Source organism: Terrapene carolina, unplaced genomic scaffold, assembly GCF_002925995.2.
Source record: "Terrapene carolina triunguis isolate 2854851 unplaced genomic scaffold, T_m_triunguis-2.0 Scaffold231, whole genome shotgun sequence".
NCBI classification, from domain to species: Eukaryota; Metazoa; Chordata; order Testudines; family Emydidae; genus Terrapene; species Terrapene triunguis.
The window spans coordinates 7,025,592-7,048,966 of NW_020664582.1; the positions used below are offsets into that span (position 1 = coordinate 7,025,592).

Sequence of the window (23,375 nt, forward strand, 5' to 3'; positions counted from 1 at the left end):
GGTGCTAACCCTCACCCACCCGGAGGGACAGAGCCACAGACACACACTTATTTCCACACACACACACACACACCCAGCAGCCTCCCACTCGCCAATATAGTACAAACAGGCAACGCATCCCCTTTCTCCAGCCCAGATTTTCCTTCTAACCCTTCCCCAGGCATGCACCGGGGACTCGGGCACACAGGAGGGATGGTCTCCTCCGCTCAGACACCAGCAGCCCCCAGCCAGGGCAATCCGGAGGCGAGAGCGAGCCGCGGCTCCCGACCTCGGCCCCAAAGCGCGCCTGGGACCTGACGAAGCGCAGCCCCCATGCCCTGCGCCTGCCACCCGAGCGGGAGGAGGATGCTCCATAGCCCGCCTAGCGCCCCTGCGTGCAGCCGGTGATGTGGGGCCGGGGAGCGGGGGGAGCCCCACCTAGCCTGCGCGCCTGTGCGCCCCGCGGAGGGGGGCGAGGCTGGAGTTGGCCAAGGGGGCGCCTTTGCCGCAGCGTCCATTTCCCGGCGTGATTTGCAGCGATTGCGCCTCCCCAGCGCGGAGTAGCCGGATGGCGGTGCTAAGAGGAGGCGTAGGAGGGTGACTGACTTGCTCCGGGCCGGGAGATCCGCCGTGCACCGGCGGAGAGGGAAACTACCCCGGACTCTCCGTTTCCTTCCCCTCCCTGGCCCCCCGCCCCCCGAGAGAAGTCCTGCGGCTGCAGGGATACAGGGGGGAGGATGGAGCGGGGCTGGGGGTACCTTCCGCCTGGATTGATCTAGCGAATGACTTAAAGGGAGGGGAGGAAAAACCAACCCCCCCCCCCGGCCCCGTTTGAAAGCCACATTCATTCCGGAGTTGCCGTTTGGCATGAAGGACACCCTGTGCCAACCCTGCGGGGATCGACTCCTGCAGCCCAGCCCGTCCCCGGGAGCCTGAGCTGTGCAGAATAACTGGGGCGCAGCATTACAGGGGACCAGGAGTTGCGGCACTGGCTTCCCCATCCCGGGGACATTTCCCCTCCGGACGCCGAGGCTACCGCACCCGAATTGTTCTCTCCATCTCTTCTGCACCTGCTGGGCACTAGGAAGCCGTCCTGAGCCGGTGCCTTTCCATAACCCCCAGCTTTGCTGCTGCGACTTGTCCTGCACGCTCGCTGCTTGGACTTGAGACAGCTCCTCCCGGGGACGTGGGATGTGCTCACACCTGCAGCCACCTCCCATCCCAAGCCACCTTTGCGTCCCTAGCCAGGAGGCTCCACACGCGCCGCCCCTCATTTGCCAAGCCGCAGCTGAAGTGGCCACACTGGGAGTTTGATGGCTTCTTTGCGCCGAGTCAAAGTTCTGTTGGTGTTGAACTTGATTGCAGTGGCTGGCTTTGTCCTCTTTCTGGCCAAGTGTAGACCCATCACTGTCAAGAGCGGGGATTCCTTCCATGAAATCCATCCCAGGGCAGAAGTGGCCAACTTGACAGCCCATGGCATCAGCCCTATCCAGGATGCAGTACTGAAAAGGCTCTCCCTTCTAGAAGATATAGTCTACAGGCAGCTAAATGGTAGGAATTGCTGTCATTCTTTTGATATCTTTGGGGCACAGCCATACTTGGAAATACAAATAAAAATATAATAGAGAGCAATGATTCTTGAAGTTAGCAAAAGTAGAGAGCTACTTACCTATCTTTTCTGAGTTCTCAGGCAAGCTGTATCTTTAGGAGACATAACTGGGTGAATCAGTGTAGTCTCTAATTTCTAAGCTATGTTAGGTTCTTAAAAGATTGCAGGTACCTTGCACTGAATGGGAGGAATGTGTAATAACATAATGCTTGCTCTCTGTTTTGTTGTTCCGGTCAGGAAATTATACCATCATGACTTTTTCCTCAGGAGATCAGAAACTAGTTCAGCAGCCAAATATAGGGTTGAAGAAGCATGCTGTGTATTGATTGAGGAAATGGCTTTTTACCACCAGAAATTTGTTGTTTGCTATTTTTTTAAAACTTTCGGGGAGCTGGCGTGGGGTGAGGGGGTTCAAAAGACTAAAGCATTTTGCGTCATCCAAGTGCAGACAGCCAGACAGTAAATGCACTTTTCTGTAATAAGTTACACAAACAATTCAACATTTCCTATGGCTCAGCCTTGACAGATGCTAATTAAAACCTCAAGTAATGCTTCTCTTTATAGCACAGTGCAGGGATTCCTATTAAAATCTCACCAGGTAGAATCGTTTGGAGATGTAGAAAGGCAGCTTAAAGATGCCATGTGGGATACAGAAACGTTGTAGAGATGTAAGACATCTAGGTGAGATATCTAATTAAAACACAGACTGAAGGGCTATTTTTTTAAGTGTTCCCCATAGATTCGCTAGTAGCAATGTGATTTAGAGCTTCCACTCAACCCATTTGGAGCTTCCAGTCTCTGTGGGTTTAAAGACAATAGATTTTAATATTGCAAAATTAACACTGTTAATATTTTCTGTAATGTCGGTATGTTCTTCCCTCCCCTGATTCTTGAATACTGAACTAAGGCATGATTCTGTACTGTTGAACTGAGCACTTTGTGAATTGCATTTGTGTACTAACTCAGAACTATTACTGATGGCAATACTATACAGTGGATGCTAGGCATATACTGGAATGCAGCATGCATATGCTGGTGTTTTGTCTTCAGTTATAATCATAATCTTGGTCAATCTCTGGGTTTGGGAATGGTGTTGTATAAATTGAGATGCACTAAGCCAGTTGAGAACGGCTCATTTTACATTGCTACTCCATACACGTGTGTGAGAAGAATTTCCTGCTTGTAAAGGTGGATGACACCTAATCTAAATCCCAGTGTTATCCAACAGAAGCAGTTGAAACAGTGTTGCGTGGCAATGTGAGGAGTGAAGTAAAAGGATAACAAGATTCTATACTATTCGGTATAATGAACCTGGGAAATGCATTGCTGCGAGATAGCGGGGCAAACAATTTAATAGTTTTCAGAAAGGAATAGACATGTCTGTAAATAAGACAGTCTGCAGTTATATTTATTTTAAAAAATCTGTAGGATATCAGTCCTCAATCTTCAGAGCATAACAACCAGCCACCACTATCATTATTATTTATTAAATATGTGCATTGGGGTAGCACCTAGCAGCCTTAGTGAGAGGTTTTCCTAGGCACTGTACGCACACTGTAGAGTACTACATAATTGAGTGCTGACATTAGCCACCGTGAGAGTCAAGATGCTCAACTAGATGCATCAATGGTCAGTTTGACTATGGCAACTGAAAGGAATTGAAAAGGAAAGCTGGGATATAGTGTATCTAAATGATAGTGCTATAAAAATGTTTGGTAAAATGAAATCTGATTACTCTGGTGTAATATATAACATTACCTGGAGTACCTGGCAAGGAAGCTGAAAACAAGACCTTGGTTGGCATTGTCTCCTAGTGGTCCCAGAAATAGAAAGTGTGAGTTCATCAGAAGTTTTTCCTCTTTTCCTTAGGATTGATAGCTGGGGAGCTGTAGGACTCCCTACTTTTGGCCAATCCTTGAGGGTGCAAACTAGACGTTTTGGTGCCTATTGATTCCCCCAACACACCATTGAGTGCAAGAAGTGCTTTTCTTCCTAGGTCTCAATAGGCCGTCTCTGTAGTACACTCCCAGCAGGTGTGCATTTGGAATGTAGAGTAAGAGACAGCCTGGTGCTGGAAAATGCTGTCATGCACTTAAACGCTATGAAAGGGGATGGAATCAATATGTTTGTCCAAACCACAAATTATTTCCTGGGTGCACTGTAACTCAAGAGCATGAAGGAAGCTACTTATCTATATGGCCACTACACGTGCAATTTGTAGCAATATTGATGAGTCTGGCTGAACAATAGGCTCAAGTTTAACTGTGGTGTAAGTTAGGGGTGTTGATCAAGTGTATTTTGGGGTTCCCCTAAAATTTATTTCTGTTAATTTTGCTTTCGCACACTGTCCACTGAATACTGTATGTAAGTTTTGTGCTTCAGCAAGGCATGTGATTAGACCTGGGTGAATGAGAAAGATAAAGAAAATAGGAAACACCAACACTCTCTAGCGCCTGTCCTCTGCAACTGCAGGAAGTAGTGAGATGTGCCCAAATCATCCTTGCAGCTGATGATCCCGAGGAAGATGGAACAACTCCTTTGTGGGAGAATTTCGCCATGTCTAAATTTGGAGTTAAAATTAATTCCATTCACAAGAGAAAGAGTTACCAAGACTGAAGATCTACAGTAGAAGCTCAGAGTTACGAACACCTTGGGAATGGAGGTTGTTCGTAACTCTGAAATGTTCATTACTCTCAACAAAACATTATGGTTCTTTCAAAAGTTTACAACTGAACATTGACTTGATACAGCTTTGAAACTTTACTATGCAGAAGAAATATGCTGTTTTTAAATGAAACTAGCACAGAAACGGGTTGCTTATCTTGTAAAAAAAAATTAAATTTTACATTTTTTTTTAGTAGTTTACGTTTAACACAGTACTGTACTGTGCAGTATTTTTTTTTGTCTCTGCTGCCTGATTGTGTACTTCTGGTTCCCAATGAGGTGTGTGGTTGACTGGTCAGTTTGTAACTAGGGTATTTGTAATTCTGAGATTCTACTGTAGTACCAACTTGAGATGTGCAGGTGTCTAGTATAACTTGTGCTTTTTTTTTTTTTTTTACTTTTAGTATTTAAAATTTGAATTTTGGTGACAACTGGCTCGCAGGCCCTAATCCACACATTTAGAATAGCTCCCTACAAAATCCATCAGCCAATGAAATTCTTCTTTCACCGTACCCATTAACATTGTATTTTATAATTTGCCTGAGGCCTTGATATTATGTTTTGTGCCAAATTTCAACTATCACAGAATGTAGCATCCTCTACCTTTCAGGGAATCCTGTGTTTCTCCTATAGCTTTGCCTGGTTGGAGGAAGTAGGAGATGTTTGGGCAAACCCTGTCCATGACTAAGGCTTCTAGGTGCTAAGGTAATACAGATAATAATGATAAGTTAAGTTTAAACTGTTGTGTGCTGTTCTACTTTGCTATGTTGCACTCAGAGTTGGCTGCATTTCAGTGGTGGATAAGCGATTCCTAAATAAGTGCACCATTTATAAAGCTTTGTTGTGTAAATATAAGCTTGTTATTATTCTGATCTAGTATGACCATTCCTGTGTTTCCAATTGTTGCAAGATCTGGTATAAAGCAGGTCAGAAATGCCAGCCAAGCTGTGCACCCACCATCTCTCCTTTGAAACTTTTTTTGGTGAATGTTGGCCTTAAAGACAGAATCAATGGAATTCTGTGCTGACAGTCTGATAACTGCACTGTGCTACAGAATTAATATTTGATTAGTAATGACATTTTGTAACCAACACCACATCTCCCCTGCCCACAATGAACATTTCTTTATGCACGGGTTGAAGAGCCAGCCCAGACGTGCAGGCTTAGGGAGAATGGTCTAGTGGATAAGGACTCAGTAGAAAACATTCAGTTCTTAGACTTTCCTGCCAGACCTTGGGATTCTCTGACATGAACCAGAACTGCTGTCTTAAATGACTTTGCAGACCAATAGGAACAGGAGAGACCATGCGGGTTTCTGAAAATGTAAACTGCAGCTTAAAATTGGTGAGACAATTAGAACCTACTTGGCCTTGCTTTGCAGATGTTACACATGGCTGAGGCTGGGTGGAAGTGGTGTTGCTTCTTATGTTCGGCGCAGCACAAGCCTCTATGTAATTTAGCCCTTGGAACGCTGACCTTTTCCAGACTGCCAGTCAGATGAATTCTGTGTGTGTGCAGTATTGTATTACAGCTTGGTAACTATTCATAGTAAAGGGTAGATTTGATTAATTCACTCCCTTTTTGTTGTTCCCAAATTATCCATGAGCAGACTTAGATCTTTACAAATTTGTTTGTTCAGAATTAGTCAGTAAACATATTTCAGCCTGCGGCTTGCTTGTGAACTATTTGCCATAAGTATTGCTCTTTCTGATTTTCTATTCCTACTGTGTGATTCATCACACAAGTCGTGTGTGTGTGTGTGTGTTTGTGTTTTCCTGGCCCCTTATCAGATAACTCCTATACTATCAAAGAACTTCCATAAGTGTGGCCACATGTTCTCTCCCCCCATGGATATTTTGGGGAATATATACATTTGTAAGAGTATTTGAGAGACTTTTAAGTTTTCCGGTCTTTTTTTTTTTTTAATAAGCAAATGTTTTCTTTATACTGCAAATGTGCAGAAAAAGCTAATGAAAGGGTTGTGAATACTGCTGAAAGGAACCTGTGGCTTTTATTCCAGTTAATGTTTGCAATTTTCTTTTTTACTCCTACTTAATTTCTCTCTCTCTGCTTCTACATTTACATAAAATTTAGCAACGGTTGTGGTCCAAATAGCCTCAAAAGTTGTGGAAGTTCATACAGAAATATCGGAACTTTGCAGTGTGAACTCACCTTCATAGAGAGAGAGAGAGAGAGAGAGAGAGAGTGTGTGTGTGTGTGTGTGTGTGTGTGTGTGTGTGTGTGCCCATAAAAAACATAGGTTAAGGAGGATGGTCTAATGGATAGGGACTCAGTAGAAAGCATTCAATTCTTACCTCAGCCATAGACTTCCCATGCAATCTTGGGATTCTCTGAATTCTTCTGTTGACCTAGCTACCGTTTCTCCGAGGGGTGGATTAACCTCAGTGGTGGGAAAACCTCTTCCGTTGCTGTGGTGAGTGTCTACACCAGTGGTCTCCAACCTTTTTATGCACAAGATCACTTTTTGAATTTAAGATCAACCCAGGATCAACCCTTCCCCGAGGCCCTGCCCCGCTTACTTCATTCCCCCCTCCCTCTGTCGCTCGCTCTCCCTCACCCTCACTCGCTTTCACCAGGCTGAGGGAGGGGGTTGGGGTGCAGGAGGGGGTGCAGGCTCTGGGAGGGAGTTTGGGTGCAGGGGTCACACTGCACCTAATCTCATAGAATCCACTGGACATTTCATGAATTTTACTTTTGATTAGTGTCATTTGTGGTTTATAGATCCAAAATCCTTCAGGATTGTCACAAATCAATGTAACATTCTCAACTGTGGGGTGTGCATTGGCTGAGCCTGGGGCAGAGGGTTGGGGTGCAGGAGTGAGGGGTGCAAGCTCAGGGAGGGAGTTTGGGTGCAGGAGGGTGCTCCAGGCTGGTGCAGGGGATTGGGGTGCAGGAGGGGGTGAGGGGTGTGGGCTCTCGGAGGTAGTTTGGGTGCAGGAGGGGGCTCCAGGCTGGTGCAGGGGATTGGGATGCAGGAGGGGGTGAGGGAATGTGGGTTCTGGGAGGGAATTTGGTGCAGGAGGGGGCTCTTGGCTGGTGCAGAGGGGGCTCTGGGCTGGAATCTGGAGCCTCTGCCAGTCAATCGCGATCGCCGGGTTGGTGACCACTGGTGTCCACTAGGGCTCTACACTGACTCCGCTGCAATGGCATAGCTGAGCTGCTGTACCGTGTGAAGTGTAAACACAACTTATGTATGTTTGTGCTCTACTCCATTAAAGAGGGCTACCACAGCTGCTCCAGGATCTAAAAACAGTTGGTAGTGTTTCAAGCAAATCAGTTAGGTTGTAAGCCCCTACTCCTCCCAGAGAGCTTCCGCCTCCTGGAGTGTCTTGCGTATACTGGTTTAAACTGGATTCTCCAGAGACAAACAGACAACAGGATAAATGGCCAAAGTTTAGACAGACTCGGAGTCTTCTTTCTGATCCAGCAATCAGAGAGAACCTACTGTCCAAGGGGAACCCACCCTTATATGTTTGTATGTTTTCTCTGTAATGCTTTTACCTGAAAACAAATGTGCCTGCTTAGAAGGAGCTGTGTGATATCTTGTCACTGCTGGCAATATGCTGTTCATAGCCCTCAGAGAGAAAGTAAACACAGGCGCTGGCATTTTTAGGCAGACTGGCTTGCTGGGGATATCGCAGTGCAGGGAGCTGTTCAGCCTTAAAACCCCGGTCAGGAGTGACACGCAGGTCTCTGCCCCAGAGAGATGGTGGCTGGGAGATGGAAGCTTTTAAGGGCTGTCGTCAAGGGGTCACAAAGTGGGAGTACAAGTGAAGTTACCCTGAAACTGTGGCACAAGTCAGAGGCTATTAAATCAATATACAAACAGTTCGCTAACTATACATCCATGACCATTTGAGAGTAGGAATGATGGTCTGGTGGGTAGGCCACTGAACTGGGACTCGGGAAACCAGGGTCTATTTCTTTCTCAGCCAGGCTCCCTGTGTGAACCACTTAGTCCAGCCTGTGCCACAGTCCTTCGTGTGTAAAATGGGGATAATACTTCGCTACCTCACAATGGGGGTGTTAAGGATAAAATCCGTTAACGATTGTGAGGTGCTCAGATACTTTAATAATCAGGGCCATGTAAGTATGTAGACAGACAGGCCCAGAATTAAGATCCTGATCTGAACATCCCTAAAGTTGGGAGTGTTAGAAACCATCTCTGTTATTAGCAGGTTCAATGAGTATCAGTTCTGAACAACCAGTTCTGTCTAGTGCTTTCTGTTTGATTTACACAAATGGATCCATCCAGTAAGCTGTTCAGTGCATGAAATTAGTGGGAGTGAAGGTGGTCAGCAAGCTGCTGAACAGAGCCCTCAGCAATGAAAAAATAATTGATTAATATAAAAAAGTTCTGTTCCAAGCCAAATGTTTCCGAGAATACTGACAGACGCTCTATCGGGACACCCCAACTCATTTTACGCCCAACATTTAAGAGTTATTTTGTAAAAACAAAATGGATATTTTACAAAATGTAATAGGAATAGAAATGATTTTAAAGCTCTTTTTAATATACGCACCTCTGAATGTTAAGAGTAAACATCCCTCTGCAGTGTTAAAATCTCAAACTGCACCCTTGTGCCAGTGTAGGACGTGAAATTGGCTAAAAAGGAACGTGAACTTGACCAGTGAAGTTAGTTGCCCCCATCTGGAAGAAATGCACAAAGGCAAATAGGTATTATACAAATGTTAAAAAGCAAATTAGAGCTTTAAACTACTTTCCAATTGAATACTGTAGGTACATATTTTGCAAAAAAGCATCCATTAAATTTATATCTCTAAGTTTGCATGTGCAATAATTTGCACACACTCAGATCCAAAGTGGTGCGAGCAAACAGCAAATTGCACAGTTAGCTGTTTACCCAATTTGCACATGAAACTTGTGGGGACTGCATATGCAAAATTGAGGCACTTTTTGAAATGTGGCCTTTTAGATGATTTTACTGAAATATAGTTTTGTCTTTTTAAAATGGCACTCATTTAAAATACTTTAAAGAAATGTGAATTTGCTCACATATTACAGAGCATAATAATGCTTGACACTTCTAGCACTTATCTTTAAAGTACTTTACAAACATTAGCTAACTACTGACTATGACAACTGTATATGTAAACAAAAGCCGATTACCATCAGATCCATCAGCTATTACTGGTATGAAGCAGTGTGGCACCCACAGAGAGTAGTTACATTCAGATTTCCTAATGGATAAGTAATATACCACTAAAGGGATGAAAGATTCTTTGATTTAAGATAAACAGATAAAAGCAAAGAGGGAAGGATGAGGAAATGCTGTTTATAAGGAACAAGGGCCCAATCCAGAAAAGCTTCACTCACAAGTTATGTCAAAAGAACTCTTCGTAAGGGGATGATCTTGCTGGGTAAGGCCCATAGGTATGGAAAATGGTGTTATGAGTAATTATGTAGAATGATATGGTGGATGCTACTGCTAAATTGTGAAATTTCACCAATAGCTGTCACGCAGTGGTATATGAGGTACCTTGATTTTCCCCTCACCCCCATGCTGTGCTTATCATAGAATCATAGAATATCAGGGTTGGAAGGGACCTCAGGAGGTCATGTAGTCCAACCCCCTGATCAAAGCAGCATGAATCCCCAGACAGACTTTTACCCCAGTTCCCTAAATGGCCTCCCTCAAGGACTGAACTCACAACCCTGGGTTTAGCAGGCCAATGCGCAAACCACTGAGCTATCACATGCCCCCCTCCCCTGCATGTGAAGTGACTCTGGTATCTCATATAGCAGTGATTTTCAAACTTTTTAGGCTGCATACCCCTTTCCAAATAATACAGTCTACCATGCACCCCCATCTGAGATAATATGCCTATGATTAGATTGTCAAGTCTTACTAAAAAACTGTGTGGTCTGCCATTACAGGATATTCCTCACGTATCCCAGAAAACCACTGTCCACATAAAGCATAATGTTGTAACTCCATAATAATCACTAAAGCTGAGTTTTTTCAAAAGGTGCCTAAGGATATTTGGATCCCCAATTCCCATTAAATTAATGGAAATTGTACGTCCTAATCCTGTAGGCACCTTTTGAAATTTCAGCCCAACCTTTAAACTGTAGGATAACAGTTTTTATAGACTTCACTCATCTCCTGAGGCAACATGAGAGCTGTTGACTTTAAAGTAAATTGTTCTTATCAGGAGCATCTAAAGGAAGTCTGGTATCTATCACAGAATGATAAAAATAAATACTTCTTAAAGGAATAATAGAGTTAAAAGACTAGTCTTCTGATAGTCTGTCAGTTTAGAAGTTAATGTGACATTTGGATGACAACCAGGCTGACAAGGAACTGATAGATAATTTTGTTTTCAATTATTGTTTGGCATTATTATCCGAATATTCTCTGATGCTGGCAACGGATGAGTAATAAATCGGTAACACATTCATCACGGAGAAACAACACACTGATCATGAGCTGTAGCAGCAGTGACTAGGTCACAGACAGAGCTCTTGAATATTAATCTGGATGCACATCAGCAAAAGTTTAGATACATGGGAACACTTTCAAAAGTGCCCGAGTGGCTTAGGAGCCTAAGTCCCATTGAGGTTTAATGGGATTTAGACTTCTACATGCCTGAGTCCCTTCTGAAAATGGGATCTAGGCTCCAAACTCATTTAGGCATTTTTGAAAAAAACCCTTTAATTATTAATTGTATTACAGTATTATTTTAAAGCCCTAAACCAGATCAAAGCTCCATTGTGATAGGTACTGTACAAACACATCATCAGAGAGAATCCCTTTATGGGAAGTGATAGAGTTGGGTGTACAATCCAGGTCTCCTGGGACCTATTTTATTGGCCTGTCCATTGGACCATGTGATCTCTTACTAAGACAAAACATAAGAGAAAATTGAAGTGGACATTTGTAAGCATTGCTTGTCTGCACTGCTGGGCCTTAACTTACATCTAGGGTCTTAACTTACAATACCCGCAGCTGTGTCAAGTCGTGGCATTTCTTGAGCAATGACTGTTAATCAAGCCAAATTGGGAGCTAGTTTTGTCTTGTGCATGAACAAAGATCTGAATGAGACCACCACACGTTACTATTGTGTTCTTGGAGCCAGCATTTGAGCGATGGTTTCTAGAGGTGAAAGGCCAGTATGTTATAATCTGGCCATGCGAGAGGTCTTTAAGAAAATCTGTGAAGACCTCTTCCAAGTGTATCCCCATAAAACATCACCACAAGTTGACTCTGGTGATTTAGCTTTAGTAATGTATTCTAGTTTTGCTATGTTATTTTTCCTAAACAGTTTTGTCAGTACAGGCAACTATATTTTATAACCCCAACTCCCTGTTGTCAGATTTTCTCAACAAACTGTCATACACTTTCTATCTTATTGACACATCTGCTGCTAGTTCTGGCAATAAATCTAATAGCCATCGACCCATGTTCTGACATTACAGTGACAATTATCTAAAAATAATGTGGTAATGAAGTGACAAGAGTCTCTATGTAGAAGGTTAAATTAAAGCAAAGTGCAAACTGGGGTGAAGAGCCCATGCGGTACTTGGGCAATTACACACTCAACTCCTGATGCTGTCCAATAGCTTTTACATTTCTGTCAGTGGGAGATGCAAGGAAGAGAGATCCTTAAAACTAGGAGTGGGTTGAATTAAATGAGATCCTTCGCCTCCCCTAGGCTTTGCAATGGCTGCTTTAAAATGTAAGGTCTGCATTTCCCCTTTACTAAATAAATAACACAGTGGCCCATGGATCTGTCTCGTAGGTACTTATTCTGTGCATATCACTCTGGTACCTGGCCCCACTAGTCATCCTGCCGGAGGGTATCTGATACTGCATATTCATCTGTACTTGGACTAGGAAATAATTGCAGCTGCTCAGTATCTGCAGCGTGGTGGAACAGTCCATGTTAACTTTTGCTAAGGGCTATTATTTTAAAGAAGGGGACCATTCTAGTTGTTATGGCCTACGGTGTCATGGCAGAATATTGTCACAGCTGCTGGTTGGTGAAAATTCAGGCTTTCCTAAAAGCCAGAGCCAAGTGTGTGTTGTGCTGGGATTATTTCCAGACTTGGGTAGTTGGGCACAAGGCATGCAATACTCTGATATGGTGTAGCATCATCTTATTGCTTAACTCTTAGCACAGTGAGGACCAGTGTACAGCATCTCAGCATTCTGCACTGAAGTAATGAAGGAGTTCTCAATACCTCAGTTTCTCTCACCTTTCATAGCCTCCACCTTTCTACAACCTACAATCTCCTCCCCTTACGGTACATGGTTATTTATTTATTTTTAAATCTGTCCAACTCTAGTGGTTCCATAGTTAACAGGAAGGATGGTCCTGTGCTAAAGGCATTGCACTTGAACTCAGGAGATCTGGGTTTAATTCCCAGCCTTGCCACAGATTTCCGTTATGACTTTGGGCATGTTACTTAATCTCTCTCTGCCTCAGTTCTCTGAGTACAACGGGGATGATAAGGCTTCTTTTCTCTTTTTGTTGTTGTTGTTGTTGGTCTCTTTAGATGGAAAGGTCTTCAAGACAGAGACTCTCTCTTGTTATGAGCTTGTATAGTGCTGAACACAATGGGCCCCTGGTCTTGGTTGGGGGCCTCTAGGTGCTACCGTAATGCAAAATCATAATACACCATTGATAATTGAATAATCCAGATATGAACCATTGACCAGAGGCATCCCTATTAGCTTAGGTTAAGTATTTTCTTAGTCTGGAGAGTGAGTGGCCAGGCCTGGGAATCAAATCCAGGTCTCTTGCATGACTGTTTGAAGAACTTATTTTACTCTGGTTTTAATCTTAGATTCTTGTGTAGCATTTTGATCAGCATAACCTCCCTATGTGGATGTTGATGTTTTCAGAACAGAAAGATGAAGTGAAATGTTAATTTAAAAAATGGAACAATTAGAATTTCTTTCTGGGTCTTTGCTAGTGTTGCACTTGAAATTAAATCATGAAAGTATTTATGTTTGTGCCAAATTACTACACTATCTTCCCAAATAATTGCTCGATTGTGCTCTCAAGATAAAAACAAAGTTAAGGGGGAAAAATTGTGAAAAGCCATTTAGCGATGCTGTGGGCTTGCTAATTTGCCATGATTGGTTTTCAAATAACTTTAGTCGACCTTTGTATATTTCAACTGTGCCACCTCCTTTCATACAATAAGCCAAGTGCTAAGAGACATAAAATAGGCTAACTATAAAAAGCCTGTTCTGTTAAACGTTACTTCTGTTTTTTCATGTGTGTATTGTTAGGGAGATGATGATGATGATGATGATGATTCATTCATTGTACTGGCCAAATTACTCGAATGGGGCCCATTGTGCCAGGCACTGTACAAACACCGAAAAAGCATGAAATCTTGGCCCCATTGAAGTCAGTGGGAGTTTTGCCATTGACTTCAATGGGGTCAGGATTTCATCCATAGTCTCTCTCCCTGAAGGATTAGAAGCTAAGCTCCCGAACTTGCAACGTACAATGCACAGGCAAACCGCTGCACCTGCATAGAGTCTCCCTGACTCGGTACAGGTTCCACAGTCCACCAGCGAAGATGAAGAAGGATGGTCCAGTGGTCAAGGTGCTGACTTGGAAGATTTGGATTCAGTTCTCTGCTCTGCCACAGATTTCTTGTGTGACCTTGGTTAAATCATATAGGGTAAAATTTTTAAAAGATCTTCGAAGTGACTTAGGAGCTGGAGTCTCATTGTCAAAAATGACTGATTAAAAGACATAAAGAAGGTGAAGGTTTGGGACAGGAAGTAACATACAAGCATATGAACTTGGTAACAACCGCCTCGGTTTTGTTAGTTACGTGTTTTGCTTCTGCTGGGGTTCTGTAGTTGGCTGAAAATATTTTGTATTAGTGGCAGAATTAGGGTGAGGATAATGTCAGGAGTGGGGGAGTTAGGGGACAGGAGAAGGAAGGAAGGGGAAGAGGAACAGTTACCACTCATCTGCGTAACCATGATAAACAGCCAGAACGTACAGCTAATTTTTTGATGGTCATTTTTATTGATTTTTATTAAGGTAGTACCCAATGGCTCCAATCAGTTCAGGGCTCCCTTATGCGAGGTGCTGTACAAACAGAAAGAGACAGTCCTTGTCCTGAGTAGTTGACTGTCTAATACAGGGGTCAGCAATCTTTCAAAAGTGGTGCGCCGAGTCTTCATTTATTCACTCTAATTTAAGGTTTTATGTGCCAGTGATACATTTTAACGTTTTTAGAAGGGCTCTTTCTATAAGTCTATAATATATAACTAAACTATTGTTGTTGTATGTAAAGTAAATAAGGTTTTTTAAATGTTTAAGAAGCTTCATTTAAAATTAAATTAAAATGCAGATCCCTTCGGACCGGTGGCCAGGACCTGGACAGTGTGAGTGCCATTGAAAATCAGCTTGTGTGCTTCCTTTGGCACGTGGGCCATAGGTTGCCTACCCCTGGTCTAATAGATAAGACAGACAAAAGAGCAGGGAGGAGGACTAGAGAACTTTGTAACATCCATGCAGAATGGTCAGAGTGATGGTTGGCAAATGTCATGTTAGTTCCATGTATGTAGTGTTGTTGTAGCCATGTTGGTCCCAGGATATTAGGGAGACAAGGTGGGTGAGGTAATACATTTTATATATTATCTCGCCCACCTTGTCTCTGTAATGTTAGTTCCGTTGTGGTTTTAAAAGTCTTTGTTGTTTGTTTTAATTATTTTATTAAATGTATTTTGGGGTTGTGGTGAGGAAGGAATGCAGAAGAGGATGACTTAATAGAGCAAAAACGTGTAAATGAGAAAATAAGGGAGAGAGGGAGGAATGTGGATGGCAGGAGGGGTGAGCGTTTCCAAATCAAATGACTTCACTGGTGTCAAAAGGGCCCTGAAGGCATAATTCTGCCAGAGAAGTCACTCGGGTTCTTGAGACTTATTTTGCTTCCAGAAACATTATTTTCCCTGACCAACTGGGGCATAGGGGACGCTTGGGGCCTGGCTCAATGTTTGGAAAGTTTCTGTTGTTTGGCAGTTTGTATGAAGGAAATTTATGATTTGGTGGTGGTGGTAGAGAAGTTGGTAGTTGGATAAGACAGGTTTGTGTGTATGTAATGCCTAAGGAGTCAGAGCTGTTTTCTAAACCAGTCAGTAAAGGTCAGAAGAAGAACTCTGCATACACAGAGCGATAAGTAGGTAATTTAACCTGAAGGTTTGGTTAACTACTCAAACAAGAAGGACACAATTCAAACACATTATCGGCTGATCGATACTCAGCATGACAGATTAAGGGGGGATCAGGCAAATGATTGTTACGGTGATACTTTGGCCCATGTCGGTAGTGACTGAATGTAGTTACTGGCTGTTCAGTGTTATATGTGAAAGATATTAATGGGGTCAGGGCATATTGACTTCAATAGTCTTCAGAGTCTTTAGATCGAGCCCCAGTTCAACAGGTGACTTTTGGGGAGAGCTGAATAGCTGTTCCACACACAACTAAAAAAAGGAGATGATAGACTAGTGGAAGGAACCGTGAGATCAGACAAGGAGCTGGCAGAGGAGGAAGGCTGGCACTGGCTAGACAAGGAGCCAGGGAGGAAGTACGGAGGAAGCTGCTGTTGGATGAGCAGCTCAGGGAAGGAGAGTGGGACTGGGAGCGAGTGGGAGGAGGTGAGAGAGATTTGATGAGGAGCCAGGAGGGGGAACAGGGACTGGCTGTTCAAGGAGACTGGAACTGAGTGTAGGAAGGGAAGAGACTGGGAGTCGGGGAGATTGAGAATTGGACAACAAACCCTGACCAGGGCAAAGAGACTGGGGTGAGAAGCCTGAGGAGTGGAGACTGGGACTGAGTAGGCAACGAAAATAGGCCTGAAACAAGGAGCCAGACAAGACGGGGACAGGGCAGAAGGGGTCAAGCTTGGGGCAAATAGACAGAAGAAGCTGTGTCAACAATAGCACACTGGTCTCCACAGCCTGGAATGGAACCCAAAATTCCTGAGTCTCACCACACCTCTGCTATCAGCACACTTCTGTGAAATCCACTGGCAGTGTCTCTCTCCACTTCTAGTGCTGGTCCACACAGAGGATGAAAGCTTACGACTGCTATCAGTTACTCCATCAGCTCAAATGGCAAAGGTCTTTGTGGTGTATCTAAAGGCTCCAACCCTGCTGATAGCATTATATTGCAATGCACATGATTCAAGTGATGGAATTTCTGGTTTTTCAGTTTGCTTTATAAAAATAACTAGGAAATTACACATATAAAACTATGTTAAAAGAACATTATTAATCTGACTTTGCAACCTGAAGAATGTTCTTTTTATTGTATTTTTATTACATAGGGAAATTCCCAGACAAAAAACTTAATTAACTTAAAATTAAGATTGCTACAGTAAGTAACAACCAAAAGAATAAAGCAATATCAAAGGTTCTACAAATAATGCAATCTCAGCATTATAATGTATGGAAATGTAAACATAAGATAATATAAATAATGATTCTAGAATCCATGCAGTCCATACATTCTCTAACAAAAATCTAGGTGTGAAATTTCATGTTTCATGATTCTGACCTCCATTTTCCTTTTGATTTTTGGTAGGGGAAAGGTTAAGATGTCATAATATTATTCAGTAGTTTTTATAGTAAGTTGTGCAAGGACGATAAATGCAAGGATTGTGTGTTATTTTTTAACCATATATTTTATATCAAGCAATACACTAGAAAGATCTTATCTACATTAACATCAATTAGAAAACAGAGTTCTTGTGTCATGTCTCCTTAATTTGATGATTAAAATATTTATATTCTGCACAATTAAAAAGATGTGTGTGCATTAGACCATGAAGGACATATTTGTCAAGTAGTACAAGACAGTTGTAGAATAGTGGTGTTTTTTGTATTGAAACAATTTGAATAAAACTTTAATAATGAAGTGCTGTGTTACTTGTCTTGTACTGTCTTGGTGGTCAGAGTTAAGGTGGCAGGTGGAAAGTCAAGTGTGAATTTTCACATTTATATGTATGAAATGTTGCGGTATTAGAATAATCATCTGAATTAGATTTTTCCATATTTTCTTATCCTTGGCTTTCATTTATTGTAATATCCTCAGTAGTTCTCATTCGTAACCATTAGGATTTCTGCAGTAAGTAACATAACTTCAAGTTAATCAAGTTTGGGGTTTTTTTGTCTGAGAATTCAGTGGTATCACTTATTTTCTCAGGCTGGCATTAAGCACCGATCTCCTACTGTTTTTCATGAGATGGTCTTTTCATGTACAGCTTCCTAGTGACAGTAGACTGAGTCGGACTTGGCAGAGGAACTGCAGTACCAAAAAGCTCATAGTCTTTTAATGAGCTTTGATTATGTCTCAGAACCATGCTGAGCCTGTGAGAGAAGGTCCAGTGAGCGCTGATGAATTCTGATTCAGGATTCCCTTTTCTCTTTCTCTTTTTTATTTTTAAATTTTCAGTTGAATGTAATGCTAGTGAAATGTGCTGGATTGGACTGGCAGCGCAAAAGGCTGAAGTCCTCTTTTTCACTGACTAGAAGATACAGCCAGGCAGTAGCAGTGTGAGCTTCCTCACCTCACCAGTGAGGCTCTCATCTGTTCTGGTGCAAGAGGGAATGAAAAGATTGCTCATTCTCCATAGTCCTTTTGATGCCTGGGAAGGGCCAGCATGGATGCCAATTAGGTGTTGATTATGACCGGGCTTTTTTGTGATGTGGACCAGTGTGCATGGAGAATTAGTTCAAGACCATGTGCTCATTTTGCTTGGGCCACTGATGTTAAATTCAAACAGGCAAGCAGAGTTCACTGCAGAAGAGAAAAAAGGAAACGTGTGAAGAGCCGAAGTGGTAAGGAAGTATTAAGGCTTATGACCTTAAAGGGAAACCTAATTAAGAAGAGTGGCACATTCAGAGGAAAATCAGGAAATCAGCAGTTAAGAATATTGGAAATACTAGGAACAAAAGAAGTCCATCTAGCCCAGAAGGCGTGTCCTTTTTATGGTTTATTTGCAGTTCACCTACCTGCTTTTTTATTACACTTTCCAATCGCCTTTTTCAGATCAGTGCTCTATAGCTTGATCCCGATCTTTACGATGGACTCAATGCACTTGGGCTTTGTAGTGTGGATCTGCATTTAGGCCTGAGTTTTGCAGCTTAGACTCCACTATGCTTAGAAGTGAGGCCCAATAGACTGCTAGATGCTATAGATACTGCCAGGGTGTTAAATGTGACAACCTATAAAAAGATGAGACACAATCCTCCATGCCCCTTCTCCTGCTGAATCCAATCCCACCTACTCACGCCAGTCCAAGTGCCCAAAGAACAACATCCCAAAGCATAAATAGACCCGGTTCCTTTTTTGTCTCTTTAATGTCACAGCGATAAGGTTATGTGACTCTTTGGAATCATTGCAGCTTGTTAATGATGTATGACAGGAAGAATTGCTGCTCAGCGCACAGAGAAGAGACAGTGCTGTGCTAAAATACGCTGTATGCTCAGGGGTTCTTTTTGCTAATAATGAGCCACGGCAGAAGCACAGCCAAACCTTTTAATCATAAAAATTGAAAAATTCAAATACTAGAGATGAGTGCAAGCAACAAAACTGAAGCCTAAATTTCAAACCCACAAAGCTCTCAGGTGTACAGATACTGTGTTTTGCATTGGCCCATTATGACATTAAAGGCAAATTTCAAAATTCGGATCTGGAGCTCGAATCTGAAACAGCCCAAAATTTGGGGGTGTTTTGTTTTGGTTCATCTTTAAAACAAAACAAAAAAGTCTTAAAGTAACTAGAAATATTACTATTATTATTACTTTTACTATTACACTGAAAGGAAGCAATTTTAAGACTAGAAACAAATAGGCAAGTCATTGTTTCCTGCAGTATACCTTCTGGGCCAGATTTTCAAAAGTAAGAGCTGAAACTTTGACCCCAAAATTGTCCATCTCACCCATTTGCTTGTGCAGTTACCTAATTTGCCTCTGTAAATGTAGGAATAGCTCGGTGTGTCTTTTAGCAGGAGACATTTTAATCCATTTTGAGAATGTGATCCTCAGTGGGTTAAGTTAATCATCTAGAATGTTCAATAATTTGCCCACCCAGTGGATGGCAAGTACGCTGTGTGTGTTTGCAAATAAAATATATGGCTCTGGGTGGGCCTCTAAACACCTGCATGTGAAGGGGTCATTCCCAGATGGAGTTCATGCTGTTTTATTAACCTGCATACTTAGACCTAAGTACTGAATATGTACCATCTGTATACCATCTACCCTGCCTCTTCCCCACCACATCCCTTGAAATGCTAATTAATTATGACTTGAGAGCGAGCTGTTATCAGGCCTGGGGTGATGTGCTGCAGTCCTTCTGTGAGCCAGCCCTAACTTCTGACGTACACACTGGTTTTCTTTAATTCAGTTATATATTTTCAGTGCTTGTTTCTTGCCTTCCCACCTACTGACTTCTTTTCCATAGACTTCATCTAGGTATAGAGCTTGAGCCTGGGCCCGTTAAAGGATCAGGGCTTTGGTCCCTGCTTTTCAATACGTATGTATTTTTTGCCTGCTCCTGCATTTGCCTTTATCAAGTCTCTGTACCGAGCCTTAGCATGGAACCTTCAGAGCTGAAACTAGAAACCCCCCAGATCAGCTGTTTTCAACCTGCTGATCAGTGAAGCAACGGAGGAGGCTGAAGTTGCACAACTGAGAGCTAGGAGGATTTTGCTGGATTCCCCGGGTCAGGATCTTGCACCACGCAGAGATCTTGCATGGTGAATAAACTGAATGTTTTTTGTCTCTGGAAATACCCTTGGATACTCAGGTTTTAAGATGCTGCTATTTAACGTTGCTCATAAGAACATGGGCCTAATAATGAATAATGCAGTCATTGTTCATCTTCTTGGATTTCCTTTCCTGTGTTCTTAGATGGATGCCTTCAGTATTTGTCTCTATGAGCACTGGCGTTTCTTTGCTGCTCTTCCTGTGTAGCATTTACTGCCATTTTGGTGCTCAATCCAGCCAAGTGCTGAGCACTGTCAACAGCCATGGTAGTCAGTGAGAGTTGAGGGTACGCAGCACCTGAGTTGTGGGTGCTGACTTGAAAATCTGGCCCTTAATATTTGTTTTAATCCGATATAGTGAGATCTTGTGGGATCTTTGATATGAAGAGTTACTATATCCTCTTTAAATTATACGAAACGGAACTGTTGTGACTGGTACTGGAATCCTGTGTCCAGTTCTGGTGGCCACCGTTCTAGAAAGATGTTGATAAATTGGAGAGGGTTCAGAGAAGAACCACAGGAATGATTAAGAGATTAGAAAACCTGCCTTAGAGTGATAGACCCAAGGAGCGCAATCTATTTAGCTTTACCAGAGAAGGTTAAGGAGTGATTTGATCACAGTCTGTAAGTACCTACGTGGGCCCTTCAGTCTAGAAGAGAAAGGTCTAACATGATCCAATGCCTGGAAGTTGAAGCTAGACAAATTCAGACTGGAAATAAGGCATACATTTTTAATGGTGAGAGTAATTAATCACTGGAACAATTTACCAAGGGTTGTGGTGGAGTTTCCATCACTGAAAATTTTAAAATCGAGATTGGATGTTTTTCTGAAAGATCTGCTCCAGAAATTATTGTGGGGACATTTTATGGCCTGTGCTCCACGTGAATGCTTTCATGGAGAGAGACTTCATATGTAAACATCTCGAATGGTAGTTTGCACCTCATGCCTTCCCTGGAACAGCTAGCTGATCAAAGGGGCAGAAGTACATTTTACATCCTTGTAGATCTATTAGGCAGTGGAGCAATCTCACAAGGAAGATTGTGCTAGATAATATACTGTAGCTTACAGTTCTGCCCCGGTGGGAGGAGGGGTTAGGCACGCAACTCTCAAATTGACATCTGTGGAACCTTACCTGGTGGGCCCTCAAAATCAAATATTTTTGAGGACCGAGTGTGACAGATACGGCAATTTCCAGCAATGTCTTTGGGAGATTTTACTGTATTAAATGTATATATCATTGTGGGCCAGAGATTGTATATCATTTCTTGGGGGAGAGTGACCACAGCCTCCAGGGACAGAATATGAGGAGTGATTAGGCAAATTTACTCACATTATAACACCTCCAGAGAGGTACCACCTCCTGGGAGGCTCGCATATACTGGTTCAAACTGGATTCTCCAGAGGCCAACAGACAAGGAAAGGACTTTTTGGATAAATAGCCTGAGTATAAACTGACTAAGGGCCTTAGGGTGACCAGACAGCAAGTGTAAAAAATCGGGACAGGGATGGGGGGTAATAGGCACCTATACATGCCAAAGTTCCAAATATCTGGACTGTCCCTATAAAATCAGGACATCTGGTCACCCTAAAGGGCCTTCTTTCTGATCCAGCAAACAGACAGGAACTTCTGTCCACGGAGAGGGCCCCAATCCTTAGGGAGAGAGAGATGGGTCTTTGCGTAAGAGAGGTGATGGCTGAGAAGCCTATAGGGGATGTCCTTGCTGGACCATGAGGGGGAATAAAGGTGCAGTTGCCCTGAACTGTGACAACTAGTATTGGCGGACTGTGCTGTTGATGGATCCTTGAGATTCTCTCCCTTTCTTTCATGAAAAGTTCCACAGCCTGAAAAAAGTTTGAGAACAATTGCACTGCATGCCCTAAGACAGCGGTGGGCAAACTACGGCCCGCGGGACCCTCCTGCCCGGCCCCTGAGCTCCTGGCCCAGGAGGCTACCCCCGTCTCCTCCCTTCCTGTTCCCCCTCCCCCGCAGCCTCAGCTCACTGTGCCGCGGCGCAATGCTCTAGGCAGCGGGGCTGTGAGCTTCTGGGGCAGCGCAGCTGCAGAGCCGCAGCCTGACCCAGTGCTCTGTGCTGCGCGGTGGCGTGGCTGGCTTCAGCCGGGCAGCACGGCGGCCTGTCCTGGTGCTCTGGGCGGCGCGGCTGTAGCACTGCCAGCCACCGGTGCGCCAGGCAGCGCGGTAAGGGGACAGGGAGCAGGGGAGGTTGGATAGAGGGCTGGGGAGTTCAGGGTGGTCGTCAGGGGGCGGGGGTGTGGATAGAGGCGGGGCGGTCAGAGGGCGGGGTACAGCGGGTTGAATGGGGGCAGGGGTCCCGGGGGCAGTCAGGAAGGTGAGGGGGGGTTGGATGGGTCGGTGGGGGGCAGTCGGGGTGAGGGTTCTGGGGGCAGTCAGGGGACAGGGAGCAGGGTGGGGTGGATGGGGCAGGAGTCCCGGGGGGGCGGGCAGGGAACGGGGGGGGTTGGATAGGGCAGGAGTCCTGGGGGGGCCATCAGGGGGCGAGAAGCAGGAGGGGTTGGATAGGCAGTGGGGCCGGGCTATGCCTGGCTGTTTGGGAAGGCACAGCCTCCCCTAACCGGTTCTCCATACAATTTCAGAAACCCGATGCAGCCCTCAGGCCAAAATGTTTGCCCGTCCCTGCCCTAAGATGTCTCTTTTAGCTCTTATTTCTAGGATCCTCTCCAAGTATCTCCTAATAACCATGTGTTACTGCCTTGGTTCCCTATTCCTCATTTTCTGTAACTTATCCCTGGGTGTCCTCTTCTGTTCACGTGGCTTCACGTGTCGTATGTATGTGGATAAATCAGATTGCCTCTTCTCCATACCTGACACGTTTCCCTCTCTCCAGTCCCATATTTGACGCTCAGTCTGCCTGGATGGATTCGTGGCAACTCAAGCTTGACATGGCTACGAATAAGATCTTCTTTACCCCTTTTCCACTTTTCCCACCTCTGCTACCTCTGAGCACACCACCAGTCTCCTTGTCACCCAGGATCTCAACCTGGGCATAGTTTTTGACTCCTTCCTCTCTTTCTCCTCTCACACTGAGCCTGTGATATTCCATTCCTGCTACTTCCCCCCCCCATCATTTGTCCCCTTAGCGCTTGTGTGTGAGTCATCATAGCAAGCTACGTGAAATTTTTCTTCTCTGTTCACTCCCTGCTTTGTATGTAGGGCACTATAAAAATTGTAGGAGGTGTGGGAACATAAAGGGATGGCTGGAGTGAGTCTTATGTGGGTATGTCTACACTACAGGATTAATCCGAATTTAGATAATTCGAATTTAGGAAACAGGTTGTATAAATTCGATTGTGCGCGG

General features: G+C 43.7%; 1 protein-coding gene across 1 annotated transcript in view; it reads left to right on the forward strand.

The window, feature by feature from the left end:
* The first annotated feature begins 440 nt into the window (after positions 1-440).
* Positions 441-23,375, forward strand: part of GALNT17 (polypeptide N-acetylgalactosaminyltransferase 17) — a 269,664-nt gene continuing 246,729 nt past the window's right edge. The window contains exon 1 of the mRNA XM_024205003.1: positions 441-1,530. Within this exon, the coding sequence (XP_024060771.1) occupies positions 1,293-1,530 (238 nt within the window). The 5' untranslated portion in view covers positions 441-1,292. The remainder of the gene's footprint in view (positions 1,531-23,375) is intronic.